Below are 20,778 nucleotides of genomic sequence, written 5' to 3'. Positions count from 1 at the left end.
ACACTGTTAAAGTGTAAATAGAAATTGTCTTTCACTGGGTCAGGTTCCATTTCTTTACATTTCTCAGCAGAGTTAGAATAGTGCTGTGCATGGGTTTGTTGAATTTAACTGTCTTTCCTGCTCTGAACATTTGCTGAAGCATGTATACACTATTAAAGGGTAAAAACAAAATTTATTCAGAAACCATTGCAATAAGGAAAAAGAGAACTCACACGGGACCTGGACTTAATCCCAAATGCAAGGAAAAGTGGGGATCACAGGCAAGGGGTCAGACAGACATTGGTAGATGGAAAATTATTAAGAGGAGACACCATGTTGGAGGATTCTTACTAAACAGACTTAAAAGGATTCTTGCTGAAGACAGGCCTGTGTGTTCAGATATCAAGAGTGGAGGTTGAAGAATTTGATTTGATTTTGAGGCTGATCAGAAATCAAGAGTGGGAGACTCTCACTAATCTGATTTAGCAGGATCCTGTCTATCACTGGGCTATGCAGGCCCAGCAAGGACAGGGGCCTAGATCAACACCTAGATGAGAAGGAGACTCAAGGAGCCTGACTGAAGTTTGGTCAAGGGGAGGTCTTTGTCTCTCTCTCTCTCTCTCTCTCTCTTTCTCTCTCAGAACAAGAGAACTATACTAATATTTTTTCTGAGTTTCTTTTACTTAAACATACCACTTTGTCTCCCAGTAATGGAAATTTACATGAGAGATCTCTGCAATGGAAGCATTATAACTGTTTCATAAAATTACAGATTTGGAAAGAATGTGAAGAATTTAGAGGAGATATGAAAAAAGTAATGGAAATTAATAAAAGCTTCTAAGCAACATGGATTAGGCAAAATAAAAGTGATGAATAATTTTAACTGTGAAAAGTTAAGGATAAAATCCTCATTATAATCACATATCTTTATAACTAATAGAGACTTCAGAGAGTATCTCCTGACTTTTAAGATGAGTAAGTTAAAGGCAAGAGAATGTACAGGGCCTTTAGTGTAAAAATCTTCCCAGTACCAGCTGTTTGACTACAGCAGGCCAAGAGGGATCTGACAGGTAGTTCACATTCTCATTTTGTCAAGAGCCTCCTTATTTTCATTCTAATGCAGTTGTTATTAAAGTACACTTAAAATTTGGATATGTTTATTTCAAAGAGGTATCTGGCATTATTTGCCTTCTAGATACATGATTTTTCCCCTCTAGAACTTCTTCTTCTGCTATCATTTTGTGGTTCATGGTCCATAATTAAATTAGTCACTCACAGAAATAAGTAACTCACTAGAAATCTATTAAAAGACTGATGGACTACATTGATGAATAACTTATTGATGAACTGGTGAATTTTTATTAAGTTGAATTTATTTTTTTTTCAGCAATGACAATGCAGTTTATTAGTCATCAGTTCCCTGATTATCATGACCCCACTATTGGTGAGTAAAAGCCTGTTTTCTCTTTTGACCCAATTAAAAGCACTCTAAATAAGTGGCTTACAAATATTGTTGATGTGTATGGAGAATAAGAACTATATATTTTACACTATGACCCAGTACATACACACACACTTAAATATGTGGTATATAAGCTACCACAACAAAAGCTTCAAGAAACAATATTTGTCCTTATTTCTTGTTGTATACACTGGTATTTTTTATTGAATTCTATCTCTTTCTGATAAATGATGGTTGGAATACATAAAGCTGATTTCAATTTTCACTAATGGATGTCCACCTGCATTTGAAAAACTGCTGTGGATATAGTATAACTGATGTGATTGTATGTTTACTTGGTCATTTGCTCACTTTATCAATGTCTGGATCTTCTATTATAGAATTAGTTAACCATGTTAATGGGAGTTAATGGTGCATTTGGAAAGAACCTTAGATGTGGATATATAATTTTGTTCACCATTCTAAATGGCAAGACGGGGAACCTGAGACCCAAAGAGTCAAAATATTATTAGAGCCAAATCCAGTGACGCTTCATTCTTCGTATCCAGTTCTCTTTCTGTCATATCAAGTGCAGGAACACTGCAATTGGGAACAAGTTTTCTTCCTCAATCATAGCAGAAAAGGTGTCTTTAAAACTCCTTTACTACTCAAAGAACCACTTCAAAGAAAAAAGTTAAAAACTCCAGAGTCTGTTATAGCATTCATTGTCTAGAAACACATTGGCATTGAAAATACATCACGTGTTATTTCATGGGAGGGGGAAACATGTAAGTTTGGACCCCTCATGGTTGCGTGGTTGCCTGAACTGTGACCTCTTTTGACTACATCTCATCACTTACCCTTTTGACTCTTTCAATATGAATATCCCCTATCCTCACCCCTAAAGGTAGGATTCTCCATATCCTATTTCGTTCATCAAGCAATTTTCATGAAGTTCCTATTATGAATATGAAATGTTATTTTACACATAATTGTCTGTATTCCTTCCTGCAGATCCCCCTGGATATTTGCTTATATACTAGTACTGAAATGAATAAAATGTTCTCATTTTTAAATGTCCCACAATTCAACAAGATCTCTTCATCAGTTGAACTGAATTAGTTAGATGTAAGTGCAGACAATTTGTTTATTGATCAGCAAGCACTTCCTCAAGGACTTGAATTTTGTTTATAAAGTTTTAGAAGCAATTAGTTGTGAACCTTGTCTGATAACCCATTACATCCATTTTCTAAATATCTTGATTCTGGAAATGTTGGTAACTTTGTATAACCCAATATGAATTACAGTAAAGGAAAAATCTGAGGCAAAAGTTTAGAAGCTTTTATCTTTCTAGAAAATACAAAAGTATAATATATCATTTATGAATCATAAATTCACTCTGCTCTTCATTATTTTCCATCACTGTTTAAGCTTTATATGCACTGGTGTTTCAAAACCCCACCTCTTCCTTAGCAGCTGCTCAGGTCTAATGACTTGAATAGGGCAAAATATGTGAATAAATCATAAAAGCCTCCTTCAAGGGGAGAAAATGAGAAGAATGTGATGATGATTCTTTTAGATTTCCATGAGGCACATCCATCAGTTGAAATTAAGCTAGCTGGGCATTCTGTACTAACAGACAGCTAAAATCATACCTTTGTCTGGCTATAAATAAAATAGCTTTAGAGGAAGAAATTCTAAAATGGAGATACAGAGCACTTTATTATTTTGAATTCTATTTTTCCATCATTTTATTTCTTGGCTTCTCTACTGGGAATATTGGTTAACAATTTTCTATTGGTATCCTGCCCCAGGAAAGTGAAAGTCCCAAATAATTTACCTTTCATCTGCTTAAACTACACAACTATAATTCAATCTGACTGACTTAATGACCCCTCAAAAGGAAATTCTTATTAGTACATTTTGAAAATCATATAAATTAGAGAAGAATACACCTATCAAGGATACTTATTGCACAATTTACGTAGAAATGAATACTTTTCAATCATTGTTCAGATCTGTTTGTCATCCTACTGACTGAGGTTTTTGAAAAGGTTTCCTCTGAAATCTTTGAAGGATCTGCATAATTTTATTTTCTCCCTTAGATTCAACTTAGAATTATTTTTCCTTTAAAATCTACATCGATTCTGATAGATTAGATTCCACTTACCATTGACAAGAATTAGGGATAGTATCCTGTGCATATTTTCTTCCCAAAGGAGTAATTGCTTTCCTTATTAGCTATCAACATTTCAAAGTCAGTAAACCAATGGTTCTAGTGTCTTCAAACCTGCAGAAGATGCCTATAAAAGGGATATTGAAAGGTATTGTTTCAATTCTTCATGTGACTTCTCCTTACTCAAAAATTAAATTATATTCCTTTTAAAGATTCCATATATGGATTCATTCAAGTTTTAATTTAATCTTTAAAATGAGTATCTCTAAGCATTAGGCATTGTGTTAAGTACAGTTCAGTTTTTCCATAGTAAAATAATTTTGGAAATAAGAAATATTTTGACCAAAGGCCTGACGTTCATCCATTCTACCAATAAACACATATGCCATTTTTAGTTAGTACATCATGAGAGATAACTATTGTATGCCATTCAATTGGCAAGCAAGTTAAATGCTTACTCTTTTCAAAGCAATCTGTTTGCCCTCTAGAAATAAAAAATTAAAATAGCACAGGTCAAACTCAGGAAGAAGAATTAAGACAAATCCACAAATATTTATACATATCTATGTAGTTAATTACTAATGTAAGAAACAAGCAAAGTGCTAAAGGGTTTCGAAAGGATGGAGAGACAGTTCAGTGAACCTTCTTTTATGTTGTATTCTAGTCACCATGAATTAGGATCACAACTTCCTATGTGTAAGCCAAGAAATTCCTACCATCCTTCTAGAATTTAACATCCTTTGAAGAGACTTTTCAACAAAGTCTGGACTTCCCAAAGACTTAAGAAAATGACCTGGGACAGTTTGTTTTGCTATGTCCTTTTAATCTTTATTGTAACTTGCTAAAAATCTTAGTTTATATAATTCTAATTTAATATGAATTAGATATAAAGTGGCTGGTCTTTCTTCCTGAGATAGAAAATGAAAGGAAAGGAGCGACACACAGCAGCAATTCACCGGAGAGTTCCGCTTTATTAGGGAAAGGTGCTGGGTTATATAGGAAGGGGCATAGGGTGATTGTGGTGTTACTTCTACGGGGCTGGTGGCTGTTGGCTAGGTGCTGGGATTGGGAGGGGGGCAAGAGGTGATTGGGCTTCAGGTGGCGCTGGCGGGAACCGAGGACCCCAAAAAGAAGCCGGAAGTTTGCCATCTTACTGGTGGGGACCCTTCATTCCCCCCTTTCTCCTCTATGGGTTTGTGGATGTTGCTTTCTCTCTGACTGCTTCCTGCTGAATGGGGGCGGAGAAGGGAGTGAGGGCATGAGGATTGGGAGGAAAGGGTTGACAGGACTCCCCACAGTAAGGATGAGTAGATGTGGACTTCTTCAGGTTGGAAATCAATGAAGGTTCCCTGTAACCATAGGTCGAGGACCTGTTGATTCCAATGGTGCCAAGAGGATATGGGTGTCAGGAGCCAGGCATCTGCGGCCATTGTTTCCAGGAACAGTTTCCAGCAGAGAGAGGGGTCCATCTCAGCATGTGGTGAGGAGGTCACATGAGGGTGAGGGATCTTCTGTGGCCAGAAACTGGTAGTTCCTGAGTAAAAGCTGGTTGAAAGCTTGATTAGAGATTTTTCCAACTTGGGATTTGATGAACTTTATTATACAGGGTAAGAAGAGACAGACGAGAAGAATGACTATTATGGGGCCTGCAATGGGCCAGAGCCAGGTGAGGAGAGTGTTTGTTAGTATTGACGAGAATGGGTTGGAATTGGAAGCAGAGTGAAGACTGGAGGCAAGGTCAGTGAGTTTGGTGATGTCAGTTTCTACAATGCCGGATTCGTTGATGTAATAGCAGCACTCTTCCCAGAGGAAGATGCAGATGCCGCCCTTCTTGGCTGTAAGCAGATCTAGGGCCCGCCGGTTTTGAAGGGTGACTTTAGCTAGAGAAGTGACCTGTCTTTGGAGAGAGGCTAGGGAATTGGCAGTGGATGTCAGGGCTTCCTCAAGTTTGGCGTCGAGAACTCTAACTGCCCATAGAGAGTGACCCCAGGCTCCTCCCAAAAACCCTGCCCCAATGGATGAGGTGATCAAAGAGATACCGACCATGATGGGAAGGAAAGCAACCCTTTTTGTGCGCGAGGGCAAGGGAGGTTGGAGCTCAAGGAATTCTGCCATGCCGTAAAGTGTAAACTGTGGGATTAGGGTGACGAGAATGCAGGGTGTATCGGAGTTGAGAGGCAGTGAGTTGAAAAGACTGCCATTACACTAAAAGAAGTGTCCCAGTTGTGTAAAAGTCTTAGAGCCGGAGGTAGGGGTGTAGATAGAGAGGCAGTGAAGTGCGCTGGAGGGGGGTGGAGTTGGGCCTACACAGTGGTGGATGGTGAGATTATCTGCATATTCTGGTTCCCATAGGGGTATGTTTGCCAGGGGGTGGAGGGGTTGTCCTTCTGCATGGAAGGAGTAGTTGGAAATATTAAGGGGCATGGCGGCCAGCAGTGGGCGCTGTAGTGATGCGCACAAGAAACAATTGGCGGTGTTAAGGGTGTGGTTGAGAAAGATGGTGGTGTCCTGAATGAGCTGTAATGAAGAGTAGGAGAAATGGGAAGAGGGGTGGGGATAAGAAGATGAAGAGGTGCCGTCAAGAGTTTGGATAATGACTTTTTCGGAATGTCTGCTATCTGATGCAACTTGAGAGATCTGGGAATGAGAGGGAACATACTTTTGAGAGATATGAAGGGTACTGTGGGGGGTCGAGGACCCCCGCGTAGTAAACTGAGGCTGTGACTCCGGCGGCCCAACGAGAGTCCCAGGGATCTGGGATTGATAAGGAGAATGAGCCGTTGGGATATTTCATGAAACGGTTGGAGGAGTAATACTGTGGGTACTGGAAGTTACTCATGTAGTGAATGGCACAAGACCAATAGGGACATCCCCTGTAGGTGTCTGGCTATCACCTGCAATAGGCTTGTTTTTGGACATAGAGGAAGCAGAGGTAGGGAGAATAAGGGTAGCTGCTAGTGAACACTTCAGTGGAGGGAGGAAAGTGGAGGTATAAAGGCTCAGAGCAGCTTTTCAGAGGGCAGTCTGGTGTGGCAATGAGGGCAGTAACTTTTGTTTGATGCTGTGTGTAAGTCTGTCTGACTTTGAATCGCCATACAAAGGAGGCTGGGGTGGCGGGGAAGACAATAAGAATGAGGAAAAAAGCAAGAGAGCAGTAAAGGAGGAAAAAGTCATGATTTGGGTATGGATGGCAAAAGGGGTGAACGGGATTTTGGAGGAAAGAGGACAGTAAGGTCAGGAGTCTGGAGGGAGGGAGAGTCTATAAACTTTTGTAGGTTAAGAGATCTTTTAGGTGATGTGGGGACAGAATGGTAAGGGGCACCCTGAATGTCAGTTTATGAGCTGCCTTCTGCAAGAGCTGTCTAGCGGCTAATGCTCGTAGGCAGGGGGCCCATCTCCGAACTGTGGGGTCTAATTGCTTGGAGAGATAAGCTACTGGGGCAAAGGATGGGCCATAATGTTGCCCTATGACTCCTAGAGCTTGACCCGACCTCTCATGAATGTATAATGAGAAGGGCTTCGACAAATCAGGAAGATGGAGAGCTGGGGCTTCTACAAGGGCTTGACGGAGCTTAATGAAGGAGTGTTGGGGTGAGGAGGATAATGGTTTTTTAGGGGGGGGCTCTTGCTGAGGTTGCATAGGGGTCTTGCCAACAGGGAGAAGTTAGGGATCTACGCTCTAAAATATATAGCCAGGCCTAGAAAGGAAAGGATTTCTGTCTTGGTTTTGGGAACGAGCAGGTCAGAGAGGAGCCATTTTCTGTCTAAGGTAATGGACTTTCTTTGTTGAGATAGAAGGAATCTGAGGTAAGTGACAGGAGGGGAAGAGATTTGAGCTTTGATGGGGGATACTCGGTAACTTCTGGAAGCTAGAAGGTTAAGAAGGGAGGCTGTGTCAAGTTGAGACTGTTCTCACGAGGGACTGCAGAGTAGAAGATTGTCCATGTATTGTAATAAGGTAGACTTGGAGTGATCATGATGAAACTGTTTGAGGTCCGGAGCTAGGACCTGTCTAAAAATATGGGGACTATCCCAGAAGCCTTGTGGCAAAACTGTCCAAGTGAGTTGTTCAGAATGTCTTGTGTATGGGTCCATCCAGGTGAAGGCAAAAAAATCTTGGGAGGAGGGGTCTAGAGGGATAGAAAAAAATGCGTCCTTGAGATCTAGGACTGAGAAGTGGGATGCTGAGGCAGGGATCTGCAATAAAAGGGTGTATGGATTTGGAACTAAGGGATGGATAGGGACAACGGCCATGTTGATGAGGCGAAGGTCTTGGACAAGGCGGAAAGATCTGTTGGTTTTTTTAACAGCTAATATGGGGTTATTAAATGGGGAGTGAGTGGGTCTGAAGTAATTTTTGTTTAAGAGATCTTGAATGATGGGTTGGAGGCTTATGAGGGCTGAAGTGGTTAGGGGGTATTGGGCCTGACAGATATACTGAGAGGGGTCACATAATTTGATAGAGGCAGGGGGACATAGGGCCACGGAGGGGCTTGTAATGTCCCAAACTTTGGGATTTACAGGGTGTATGAGGGTGGAACCGGAGCTTTCATTGGGTAGAGGGGGGTTGTCGGCTATGAGGGTCATCAGAAAGGGAGTACTGGGGGCTGTGGGAGTGGATATAGTTATGGAAACGTGGAGGAGAGAAAGGATGTCCCGTCCTAGTAAAGGGATGGGACACTGGGGCATAACTAGGAAGGAGTGGGAGAAAGGTATGGGATTGTCTAGGATTGTGCATAAAAGGGGGAGGGTTTTTAATGGGAAAATCTGTTTACCTCCTACCCCGACTATAGGAGTAATGGCTGGCATGGTAGGGCCCCAGTATTCTCGCAAGACTGAGAAGGTGGCTCCTGTATCTAGGAGGAAGGAGATGGGGCGACCGTCTACTGTTAAAGTAACCCTGGGCTCCTGTTTGGTGATGGAAATGGTCGGGCGAGAAACCCCCGGGCCACGTCAATCTTCTTCTGCCAGCCCCACTATGGCACGCTTAGGATGGGGGTTGTTCGTCCAGCCTCCCCTTCAGGTGGTTGGGCAATCAGACCCCCAGTGGCCCTTTTTGTGGCATCTGGGGCATGGGGTGGTAGGAGATCTGGGGGAGGGGCACACCCTTGAACAATGTCCCTCTTTTCCGCACTTGAAACAAGCTCCTGGGGGGGCTTATTTGTAGAGGGGCGCCCAGGTTGTGGTTTTATCAGCTGGGCCAACATCTGGAAATTGGCCTGATCAGCCTTTTGTTTACGGTGTTCTTTCTTCTCCTCCCGGTTATGGAAAACTTTAAAGGCCACTGTTAGGATCTCAGTCTGTGGGGTAGCGGGGCCCTGTTCTAACTTTTTGAGTTTAGCTTTAATGTCGGGGTAGCTTTGAGCTAGGAAGTATGTCATAAGGGCATGTCTTCCTTCAGGTGTTTCTGGGTCCAGGCTGGTATACTGTAATAGGGCTTGAGTGAGTCTGTCTAAGAACTCAGAGGGGATTTCATCTCTCTTTTGAATTATGTCTTGGAGCTTTTGAAAATTGACTCTTTACGAGCTGCCTTTTTCAGACCTGCTATTAAGCAGGAGGCAAAAATATCTCGAGAGTGGAGACCCATGGTGGTGTTATAATCCCAGTGTGGGTCTTGTTCGGGGATAGCAGTGGGGCCAGGGGGACAGGTGGGGTCAGTCCTGTGGGTTTCGGTAGCATGTGTTTGGGCAAAGTCCCAAGCTCGTCTACACTCTTCAGGGAGAAGAGTATTGGCCAGGAGCATGAAAATGTCATGATGCGTGAGGCTGTAAGACTGGAGGGTCCATTGAAACTCCCTGATGTATGTCGTGGGATCAGTGGAAAAGGAACCTAGGCATTTCTCTAGTTGGGCTAAATCTCCTAAGGAGAAAGGGATGTGAACGCGCACGATGCCTTCGGATCCTGCTACTTCCCAGAGGGGGGCGATAATTTTGGGAGGCCCTAGGGACCGAGTCTGAGGGGGACTGAAGGGTTCTGGCTCAGTCTGTGCGGGGGAAACAGGTGATGGGGGCAAAGCCGCGATAATTTTGGGAGGCCCTCGGGACTGAATCTGAGGGGGCAAAGACGGACGAGGCTCCTGGAACTTAGTTAGACGGGGGCTGAAAGGCTCAGGCTTCATCTGCGGGAGGAGGAGGGGGTGAGGTGCAGGAGGAGATGGTGGAGGAGGGGAAAGGGAGAGGATGGGAGGCTTCTGCGGGGGTGGAGGTGGCCGCGGCGGCGGTAAAGGAAGGGGGAGGGGCTATTGTAGGCGAAGAAGGGGAAGGGAGAGGACAGGAGTCTTCCGCCGCAGGGAAAGAGGCAGCGGTGGCGGCGGTAGAGGAAGGGGGAGGGGCTGTTGTAGGAGAAGAAGGGGAAGGGAGAGGACGGGAAGCTTCCACTGGGGGGAAAGAGGCAGCGGCCGCGGGTGGAGAGGTTGTAGGAGGGGGAGGGGCCGAAGGGGGAAGTCTGTATGGCGGATGCTCATCGGCCAGGTCAAAGGTAATTGAAGAGGGACCGGGAGTGTGTGGAGGGGAGGGAGATGGCTTGCAGGCTAGGAGAACTTGGGGCAGGGAGCAGGTGGTGCAGAGGCTGGGATTTTGAGCTAGGAGGCGAAAAGCTTCGATATAGGGAATCTCCTTCCATTTTTTCAGGCGCTGGCAGTAGTTAAAGAGATTGCGAGTGATGTTAGGATCAAGAGTTCCCCCTGCGGGCCATTGGTTGTTATTGTCTAGGGGGTATGTTGGCCAATCTTAGGAGCAATATTTACAGAGAAGTTTTGGTTTTATATCAGGCGTCAGGGAGAGGGTAGCCAGATGCTTAAGCAGGCATTCAAGAGGTGAACTTTCAGGGAGGGATGAGGAGGCTCCCATGGCTGAAGGACAGAGAAGGAGACAAACGGGAAGACAAATGGAGATCCTCGGACTGGAAGCAGACCGCAAGGAGACAAAGGGCGTCCCCGATGATCCTTGGTGGTCTGCGGAAACTCGTATACGAGTCGGAATTTCTTAGGAAGTGTGGGTCGTCACCCAGACTTCCCTAAGAAGGCAGAGTGCCGGAGTCCCGAGGTACCTAGCGCTAGGCGTTTTCAGCAGACAGAACAGATTTCTGCGGATGGAACAGAAGGAGGAGGCGGCAGGGAAAGGGAGCGTTCTCATCCGCAAAGGAGTCACCTCGTTTATGGCTGTTGGAGGGGGGAGCCTAAGGGTCCGCCGCAGCCGTGAAGGCCTGAGGCGGGGATTTATGGCTGTCGGAGGACGGGCCTGAGGGTCCGCTGCAGCCGTGAAGGCCTGAGGCGGGGTGAGTTCCCTCCTCATCCCTGAGCGTCAGGGCCTTGCCGGACGATCACGGTCAATGGCACTGCGATAGCTCCGGGAAGAGTGGCCCACTCCAGGGGGAAAACTTACCTAAAGGCCAGAGAGGAGTGGTGAGTGTGATGAGCCAGCGCCGGAAAAAGAGGACGAGGGCAAGCTGCTGCTGGTGTCGGGGGTAAGACGGGGCCCAGTTGGGGTGTCCCGTCTCCCGGGTTTCGGCACCAATGAAAAGAAAGGAGCGACACACAGCAGCAATTCACCGGAGAGTTCCGCTTTATTAGGGAAAGGTGCTGGGTTATATAGGAAGGGGCATAGGGTGATTGTGGTGTTACTTCTATGGGGCTGTTGGCTGTTGGCTAGGTGCTGGGATTGGGAGGGGGGCAGGGGTGACTGGGCTTCAGGTGGCGCCGGCGGGAACCGAGGACCCCAAAAAGAAGCCAGAAGTTTGCCATCTTACTGGTGGGGACCCTTCAGAAAATGTTGCCCCTTTCCTCAAAACCAACAATATAAATAATCACATTTTCCTTTGCAGATATTTAGTCCAAATTACTGTTTATTGATATTTTCAGATGTTGAGAATTTTTTCTGTTCATGCTTTTTGATAATCAAATTAATCCAAAAGTGAGCATAGAAATCCAGGTCACTTTACTTGTTGAATTAACATAGGTGTAAACAAGATGTAGTCTCCAACAGCTTGCTCTGAATAAGAAACTGATTCTGGGTGAAAAACTCTGAACCATGAAGGATTTATGTTCTCTCAATCACAGAGCATCATGAGTTTCATCAAGTTGTGTATGTAATTGGTGATTATCTCTCACTGTTCTCAAAGACTGTAGCTTTGGCCTCCTTTCTCTGAAAGCCAGTGAAACTGTATAAAGTCCAAGGTATCACACTAAACATGAATATTTAGAGTGCCTTCAAAGCACTCCCAATTGGATAAGAAAGTTGTAAAGACGAACAAACAGGACGATGAGATGAGCTTATGAAATAGCAAAGCCAAGGTGCTAAGGAAGGACAATGTAGTTACATCTCAACTGACCTGAAGTGGCTAGGAATGTATGTAGAACATATACTCTCAGAATTGGGTTTTGAAGGATGCATAGGATTTAAGCAAGTGAAAAGGAAGGAAGAACAGATAGTCCCAGAAGAACAACAACAAAAACAGGCACCCAAGAAGAACAACACATGTGACTGAGATGGAGCATTTGGGGAACCAGGAGTCCTAAGGATGAAATAAATGACATTATGTGCAAGACGGCAAGAGGGATGTAAAGATTTGTCAGGGACCAGATCTTAAAGATCTTGTAGGACTTGCTAAGGACTTAGATATCTACAGTCTTGTTCTCTTCTGAGATAAAAATAAATATTACGGAGAGTCAACTTTTATATTTAGATAGCTCCAAGGCTTACAAAACTAAACATGCCCCAACTTTCACTAATAACTGAGTAACTCTAGTAAAAGTAGACTTTGACTTCCTTCAGGATTCTTTATCATGGTAAAGACATATCATCCACCAGGATCTCATGCCAGACACCTAAAGGAATCCTTAACACCGATTATAATATCTCATACATTAAACCACTCACCAAACTCTTTTTCTACCTTCTAAAAATATCTTGACCCAATCTCCATCTCTCCCTAACCTCTGTTGCCTTCTTATTCTAATCCACCCTTATTTCCAATCTGGACTAGCTCTTCCAAATGTTTTCTGCACAGAATCCAGAAGAATCTTTAAAAATACAAATTTGGACTGTATAACAGTTCCCAATTTGTCAATTTTGTTTAGGATGAAGAATAAAATTCTAAGCATAGACAGAAGACTCTCATGGTCTGGCTATTATTGCTTATACACTTTTCACCCTCCATCTGTTTTTGGGCTACAACCACATCCATCTTGTTTTAGATTCACAAACCAGCCAAGCCCCATTCTTCCTTAGGACATTTATGCACATATTTTAAAACCTGAGTGCTCTTTACCTCTGTACCCTCCATCCTTGCCTGGCTAAATTTCAGCCTAAACATTGTCCTCTCAAGGCAGTCCCATTTGACTACCCAAAACAAAATATAACCTTCTTTCAAGCATTCTTTCAGAACTCTGAGTATTTCTGTGATAGAATTTATCTCTACATAATTAAATAATTGTTTAGTTAGTTACTTAATTCAGTGTCTCAAGAGTAGAGAATCACAGATATATTTTTCTCTGATGTTTCCTAGACCTTAGCAGAAGGCCCAGTTTATAGTAGATGCTTAAAAAATATTTGTTGAATAAAAAATGTATGAACAAATAAATACATTTCTAGGAAAGCATTAATCATGTTTAGATTTTGCTAACAACTTTAGAATCCTAGGGAGAATTAAACTAATTATCAAAGGTATGCTAGTGATCTTCAGTAAAAAAAAATCCCTATGTATGCTAATGAATGTTTCTTGACCTGAAATGGTTATTAGAAGAAAATTTCTTTTAAAAATTAAAAGCACTATGCTAATATTAATCATTAGATTTCTCTGCTTTCTCTTTTTACTATCTCTTGTGCTTCTTCCTCTCCATCCAATATTTATTAACAATTAATTATGGTTAACAATATGAATTCATTAACAACAAATTAATTCATTGTTCGGCAGCTATGATGTTCTAGGCATTGTAAAAGGCACAGGAGTCAACAATACAAAAAAATATAGGCAGGAGTGTGTTCCTCATTGAGCTTCCCTGCTTAATTTTATTTCATCATTTCTAAGAGCTGATCATCTCTTTATCTGGAGTCCAATTATCCTTTCCTCCTTATTGCATTTGGATGATTTGAGGTCATTATATAAATACAGCATACAATTTGATTAGAGTAAACTGGTCTAAAGATCTATCCAATTGTTTCTTTGGGCTGCTGCTTTTGCAGAAAGAAGACAGCGTAAAAAAATCCAGGATTCAGTTATCACTTTATTAATATACCCACCATACATTTATTCAATACTCACAATGCCCCAAAATTCAAATGACTAGCAAGTTTCCAGCTTTACTTACATATCCTATTTTCCAGGAACACATACTCTTATAATTGACTCAGCTGTAAATTCTTTTCCTCTTTTAGTGTTTTAGACCTCCAACTTCACTTATAAGTCATGAATACTGTATAACACACTCATCTGAAAAATTTATATTCTTCCTGAGCAATTGTAAGGACTGTAACAAGCTCTACAAGAAAAGAATAAAATGTCGAATACCGAGTTAAGTCTTCCTGAATGATCTGAGAAGCTTGAAAAAAGAAGGACCTCACATAAGTGGCAGGGTACATCAACAATATAGACAGGTCATCTGTGGACAGCACCATGTCCACTGACTGTTATTGCACCACAGTGCATGAGCATGAAATATATCAATGTGATTAGACCAGTGTAGGACAAATGCACCACATTAAGTATACCTTTCTCAGTATCTCTGGTGGAATACAAAGTTCCTAAGCAACAGATTTTAGAATAATAGTATGTTTGAATCACGTTGAAATGGCCAGCTGAGTGTCTAAAATGTGCACTAATGGAGTCACTCCTTTGTGTCACTAGAAAATCCCTGTTAAAATGTAAATGATAAGGAGAGAGGTAATGCCCAGAGCCATTAGGAGTCATTAATACATTAGCATAGATTAATGTAGCCAATTATTCTAGTGAGCAAATCACAAAGCTATGGTCTGGAGAGCAGCATTGAAGGGCTACATGAGATTTGGAGAAGGGAGGCTGCCATGACCAGGTAGAATAAGTGCTACAAACTATTTAATACAGCACAATTCTTGAAGGAAACTTAGGCTTATAAATTGAAATTGAGGAGTTGCATTTATTCCAGTGACTCTGGAATGCCAAACATGGTAGAACAGAAAGGAAATTAGTGTGGATTCAGATAGATAAGAAATTGAACTCTGCCTTCACACTGGCCTCTGACTTCCTTTCCAGGCTTACCCTGTACCAACCCCTCTGTTTGCCATGCTCCAGCCACACTAGTCTTCCTTTAGTTCCTTAAATATGACAAGCAAGCTTTCCCTTGCTTTGCAGCTTTTGCCAATGTGCCATTGTCTACCCTGAATACCTCCCTCTTGCTCTTCACAGAACAAGTTCCTTTTGAAACATCCCTTAGTTCTTGGCTTGCATATCACCTCTTTTGAGAGGTCTTACTTTACCACCTTACCTAAGTTAATTGATCAACACATAAACACACAGGCATGTGAATACATGCACATGTGTAACATACAGATTTATTCTCAACATCAACACATGGCTTGTTCCCTTAATAAGATTTATCAAGTTCTGCATTAAAAATTGTGTTATTTTTGTTTTGTTTTTTTCTCCCTATGGGATGTATGGTCCATAGTGGTAGAGATCATGTCTGCCTTATTCACTGTATTTCACGTAGGACCTAGCACTGTACATGGCTTAAAACGGATGTTCAAAATACTTGTTGACTAAAACAATGTATGAATGACCTATTTTTCCCTCTTACCTAAATTATACTCTGTAATCATATAATTTCAGATTCCTTAGCTCTCTCTTCTTTAATACAGTAAGCTAAGCACCACCTAGGTCAAACACAAACCATTGCCTGCTGTAAAACTGCACTGGGGCAGCTGAGCATAACCAGGCTGCCTGGTCTCACTTTAAAGGTTTTACCATGGATCTCTACTGGGCTTTGAGTGCCCTAAACACGTTTAGGTCAAAGTCCATTCATTCTCTCACTCCTGTAAAACCAGCACCTTCTCTCACCTTCACACACTTCCTGATGATTTGCTTGTTACTTAGAGAAAACTTGAAACAATCAGATGAATTTCCAAACATACCATCCAGAAAATACAAAACTACCTATCACCCTGCACACATAGTTGGTCTTCTTACTAATATTATCATTCAGATTATCCATGCTCCTATGCAAAACAGTACCACACTTTCCATTCAGTAGCTCCCATCCCTATCTCCTGCTCAAGAATCTTGCTTAAACAAATTTCATCTTTTATAGAGTATTTCCCATCATCATAAAAAACATGCATCCTAAATATTAAAAAGTAAAAAATCCTTTTCTGATTCTACTTCTTCCACTAGTCCCTGCCCCATTTTCTCATTGTCTTTGCTGTAGATCTCCTCTGAGTTGCTCTGATCCTAACCACCAGTTCTAATTCCCCTTATTCTACTTTCTTCAATCAACTCTAGTTAGGTTTTCAATCCCATCACTCCATTGAAATTGCTTTTCTTAAGGTCAAATTGTCTCTCCAGTGGCTAATCCAATGGTCAATTTTAATTGTATCCATTTGACCTAAGTGCAGCATTTGATATGGTCTACCACTCAGATTTCATCTGCTTTTTTCACTTGGCATCCAGGTTACCACACTTTCTTTGTTTTCCTTTAACTTCTGAAATAGCTTCTCTGACTCCTGGCATGGGTCCTGCTCTTCTTCTGGATAGTGAAGTGCTCCCAAGACTCATTGCTTGGTCCTCTAATTTTCTCAACCCACATTCCCTCTTTGGTGATTCCCTTGCATGCCATGGCCTTGGGAGTCATTTACATGCTACAACTCCAAAATGTATATCCCTATCTCATATTTCTCCCCTAAATTCCAGACTTTCATATCTATCTTACTATTTAGATTCTTCATTTGGATGTCTAATAAATATCCTAAATTACCCTGTTCCAAACTGATTTCTGGTTCTTCCCACCAAAAAACACATTTTTCCATCTATGGCCTTTCTCCTCTTTTTAGAAATCCCATCCTTTCATGTTCTCATGCTTAAAACTATTTAATCTTCCTTGATTCCTCTCTTTTACTCCATAATCATGCTGTCAGGAAATCCTGTTGTCTTCACTCTCAGAATATATCCAAAATATGCTTATTTCTCTCTTCTACTGCTACGGTCTTGATATGAGCCAATGGAATTTCCAGCCTGGAATAATACGTTGGATCATGGGAGGTCTTACTGCTTCTACTCTTACCCATTTCACTGCAGCAGACAGAGCGATCTTTTTAAAAATAATATGGATTATATCACTCTCTTCAAATCCCTCAAAACACTCCAGTAGTTCCCTATTTCACTCAAAGTAAAAACTAACATATCGGCAAAGGTCTCAGTAATGACACTCCTTGCCCCTCTGACTATTTCTTGCCATTTCTAACCATTCTCCCTCATTCATTTGACATCAACCACACTAACTCCCTTGTTGTTTCTGGAACATGCCAGATAATTTCTCATTTGGGCCTATTTGTACTTGATTTTCCTTTCCTGGAACACTCTTTCCCCAGTCACAGAGCTAACCTTGTTAGCTTCCCCAAGTCTTTTAATTTCAAATGTCTGCTCTCAATCAGGATTATACTGACCAGCACCAGAACTCCTGATTGCACTCACTCTCCTCTATTGTTCCCATATCATTCATTGCTTTCTTACTTACTATATAGCTACATTTATCTTCCTTAACTAGAACATAAACTCTGTTTCGGTCAATGGAGTCTCCCAAAAATCCAGATCAGTGCCTGGTTCATAGCAGATGATCAACAAATTGAAGAAATGAATGTTTAAAATAGTTACTGGCCCTTCAACCTTGAAGCCCTTCAGCATACATTGCTGAACATGCCTCTTCTATAAAAATGAGGTGATGACACTATTTTTCATAATTGTTATATGAGATAATATAGATATAACCGTTTTACACTCTGCTCAAGATAAAATGAATATTATAATTTCCCAGTAGGAAACAATTGAACTGAAAGATAAAAATTGTAACAAGAAAAGCTGTCTGGAAAATAGTACTAGATCTTGTGATCTTTTTGTTTTTTTTTTGAAGTCCCAGGGAATTCATCCAGAGAGGATGGCAAAATAACCTAACCAGAATGACAATTTATTAACTTACAATGATGTTACTGTCACTGCAGCTGGAATTACTCAAAGCATTTAAAGTTATGATCATTTTTTCTATGGCCAAACTACATAAAGGAGAACAAATCATAATTACAAATTCCTGATTCACTATACCATGTGAAGTCTCTATCAAAAAACTGGATACAAGCAGCATATCATTTCCATGATGGCTCTTTCACATGGGGATATAAGAGCTGCCTGAGAGGCACTGAATCAGTCCAGAGGGAGTTCACAGAACTGGAAGTTTAATGGTACCGGGCTAAGAGCAAGGGGTACATCCATGAGGACTGCGTTGGTCTTCCACTGAAGGCTACAGCACCTCCTTGTTAGCTCCTAAATTGACTGCACTTAGATCTTCCCTGAAAATAATGGAAGTAACACTTGCTGTTTTCTCAGCATTCATGGTAAAGCAATCCCTTTCCAAAGGAGACACTGTTTATATATGTTAACATAATCTTACTACGACTGAGTTCTGTGGGCTACGGGACTCTTTCTGGCTCATGTTAATTCTTCTTTAATAAGTAATTAATAAGCAACTGATGTATGCTGTTCACTCTGCTTGGAGCTGGGTTACAGCCATGATCTGGACAAAGTCTCTGCCCTCATGGAGATTACATTTTGACAGAGACAAGTTAGGCAAATTTACCAATAAATATATAAGATCAGATGGTTAATTTGAGGACACATTTCACTTGAGTTTAATCATATGTATTTAGTTGATTTACAAAACTTGATGTGTAGTCAAGTTCTTGCTAACTCACCTGATATGGCTTCCAGAAATACTCCTACCTCTTTGAGAAAAAAATAGATGAAACTTTGAGTATGAAATAAGGAATAGAGCTTTGGAAGGAACACTGCAAGTGAGAAGCCCTGAAGGTTCAGCTTCTTCAGTGTCACAGCCTCTTGGCCTCAGAGGTGCCCTCTGCTTCTTTCCCACCCACTCCTGATGTTAAGGGCAGAGAGAGGAAAACAGAGTCAGAGAGAAAAGAGGCTGTGGTCTGAACCAAGTGTGTTACTTCGAAAAATCTTATAAAATTATTTGACCTTGTGCTCACATTGCTAGGGCACCTTCCTACCAAACCTTTAGCAGGGTCAGACAGAAAGAAACAGGAAGAAAGATCACATAAGCACAAACATAGTAACACTGCAATTCACACTATACTTCCTACTCTTTTACTCTTGCAATGTGCATGTATGTGTGTATAACGTTGCAAAGGGAATTGTTTTCCTATGGTTAACCAAATTAATATTATTGTAACTCATTGTAAATAACATGGACCTTATACAACTAAAGGCCAGTCCTGCCACCTCACAGATGGACTCTAATGGATCTGACTTAAATACTGTGCAATTTTGACCTGTGTAACCCAGGAAAGATGCTTATATTCTTCTATCTGATTTATGGGACTCTATTTCTTCACCTGAAAGGTGGAAATAATATTTACCCCTACCAAATATGGCTGCTATGAGGATTAGTTGAGACAGTCGATGTGAAGTGCTTATAGCACAGAAGCACTGGCATACTGTAATTATCCTAAGTAATTAAATACTAAGTGCTGTTAGTATTTAAATGAATACATAAATCTCTACTGAACACTATTGTTGGAGGAGGTAATCCAGGGGATGTGACCTGTTTGACCTGAGAGCTGGCCCCGAAGCAATCAGAGGCTCTTCACCCCCTCCCTTGTCCTTGAAATGTATGTTGTGTCCACAACCTTACAGCTGCTGTGTCAGAGCCCAGGGGTCACCGTTGAGATTTGGGGGCAACACAAAGAACAAAGAAGACAGCGGGAGTTGTCATGGAGGCTGCTCAAAAGAGGCCACTTTATTCTGCATAAAGCTGTACTTCTTTTACTACTAAACTGCTAATTCATGGTCACACAAGTATTGAAGATGTGCATCCATGTGGCCTTCATGGCCAGGTGTCTGGCCTTCAACGTCCTTATCTAGCTCCTTTCCCATGGGTATAATACACTGTGTTTACAGGTTTCTCAAGGCCAGACACGTCTGGCTCCATACAAGGCCAGACATATTTGGGGTGAAGCAGTGGACAGCTGTCCTCATAAAAAAGTAGGAAAAGTAGGGGGGGTGCTTCCCTATATCCCACCGCTTTCTATAGGATGGCAACAATCTGGTTCTTTCCTGTACACAAAGCAGAGCTCTCTGCCCAGAACCTATGGAAACAATATGAAGAACAACAGTCTAGGAGGTCACATGTTCCAGAAGCCATTATGGTTAGGAACCCAAGTGGGACCAAGCTGAGACCACCAAGTAGACAGGAGGTCTTGGGATAAGGCTTGTATCTGAGATACTTCATCATCTACTTCCTGGAGCATGGCTTGTATTTGCTGCCAGGGATATAAACACAGCAGTGAACATGCTAAAAGCGTAAGTACCCCCTTGTGCAGCTGTGAGTATATGCAGAGCCATTCTGTTTTGTAAAACCACCTTCCACATTTGGGTGACTTCATCTAGCAAGCAACAGGGTGAGTGAGGACCTTGTTACATTCAAGGCATGAGCAACATGCTGTGCCAGGGCTTCTATTTGTAATTCCACATCTGTACTGCCAGCTCCTGGAAGGAAGATAGCCAGGTGGTAAAACCACCGTACCGTCCATTTGGGACAATGCCAATGGGAATATACAGCATCCCGATTATGTGTCGGCCATGGCAGGGTTTGTATTATCTGTCCTGATATATGTGGGTGGCCCCAAGTACAACGGCCTGCCCAGTTTACAGGGAGATAGGACCAGCCACATTCCCCACATATCCAAATGTTTTCTAACAGCAGGGGTTGGTCGGCACAGTGCCCACATGGGTGCAACTGTCCCACCAGTGCTTAGGGGTGTGATTAACACTGACATTGGCACACAGTTCTCTGGATAACCAGCCAGCCATGTTATTGGGTATGGAAACCTGCTGTTCAATGCACAGTGGAGTATGGTCTGCAAGGTTACATGTATACTAGACATCCATCCCTGCCCATTATACACCCTACCCTCCCCGGGTAGAG

At 42.0% G+C, this 20,778-nt stretch overlaps 1 protein-coding gene across 2 annotated transcripts in view; it reads left to right on the top strand.

Annotated features, from left to right (window-relative positions):
* The window catches only part of RIT2 (Ras like without CAAX 2), a 390,276-nt gene that overhangs the window by 97,117 nt on the left and 272,381 nt on the right, over nt 1-20,778 (top strand). For both annotated transcript variants that reach the window (XM_073213309.1, XM_037015079.2), the window contains exon 2: nt 1,367-1,423. In XM_073213309.1, the coding sequence (XP_073069410.1) occupies nt 1,367-1,423 (57 nt within the window). The remainder of the gene's footprint in view (nt 1-1,366; nt 1,424-20,778) is intronic.

Source organism: Manis javanica, chromosome 9 (assembly GCF_040802235.1).
Source record: "Manis javanica isolate MJ-LG chromosome 9, MJ_LKY, whole genome shotgun sequence".
Lineage (NCBI taxonomy): Eukaryota > Metazoa > Chordata > Mammalia > Pholidota > Manidae > Manis > Manis javanica.
Note: the sequence above shows the minus strand (reverse complement) of the source record. Positions and strands in the feature narration are given on the sequence as shown.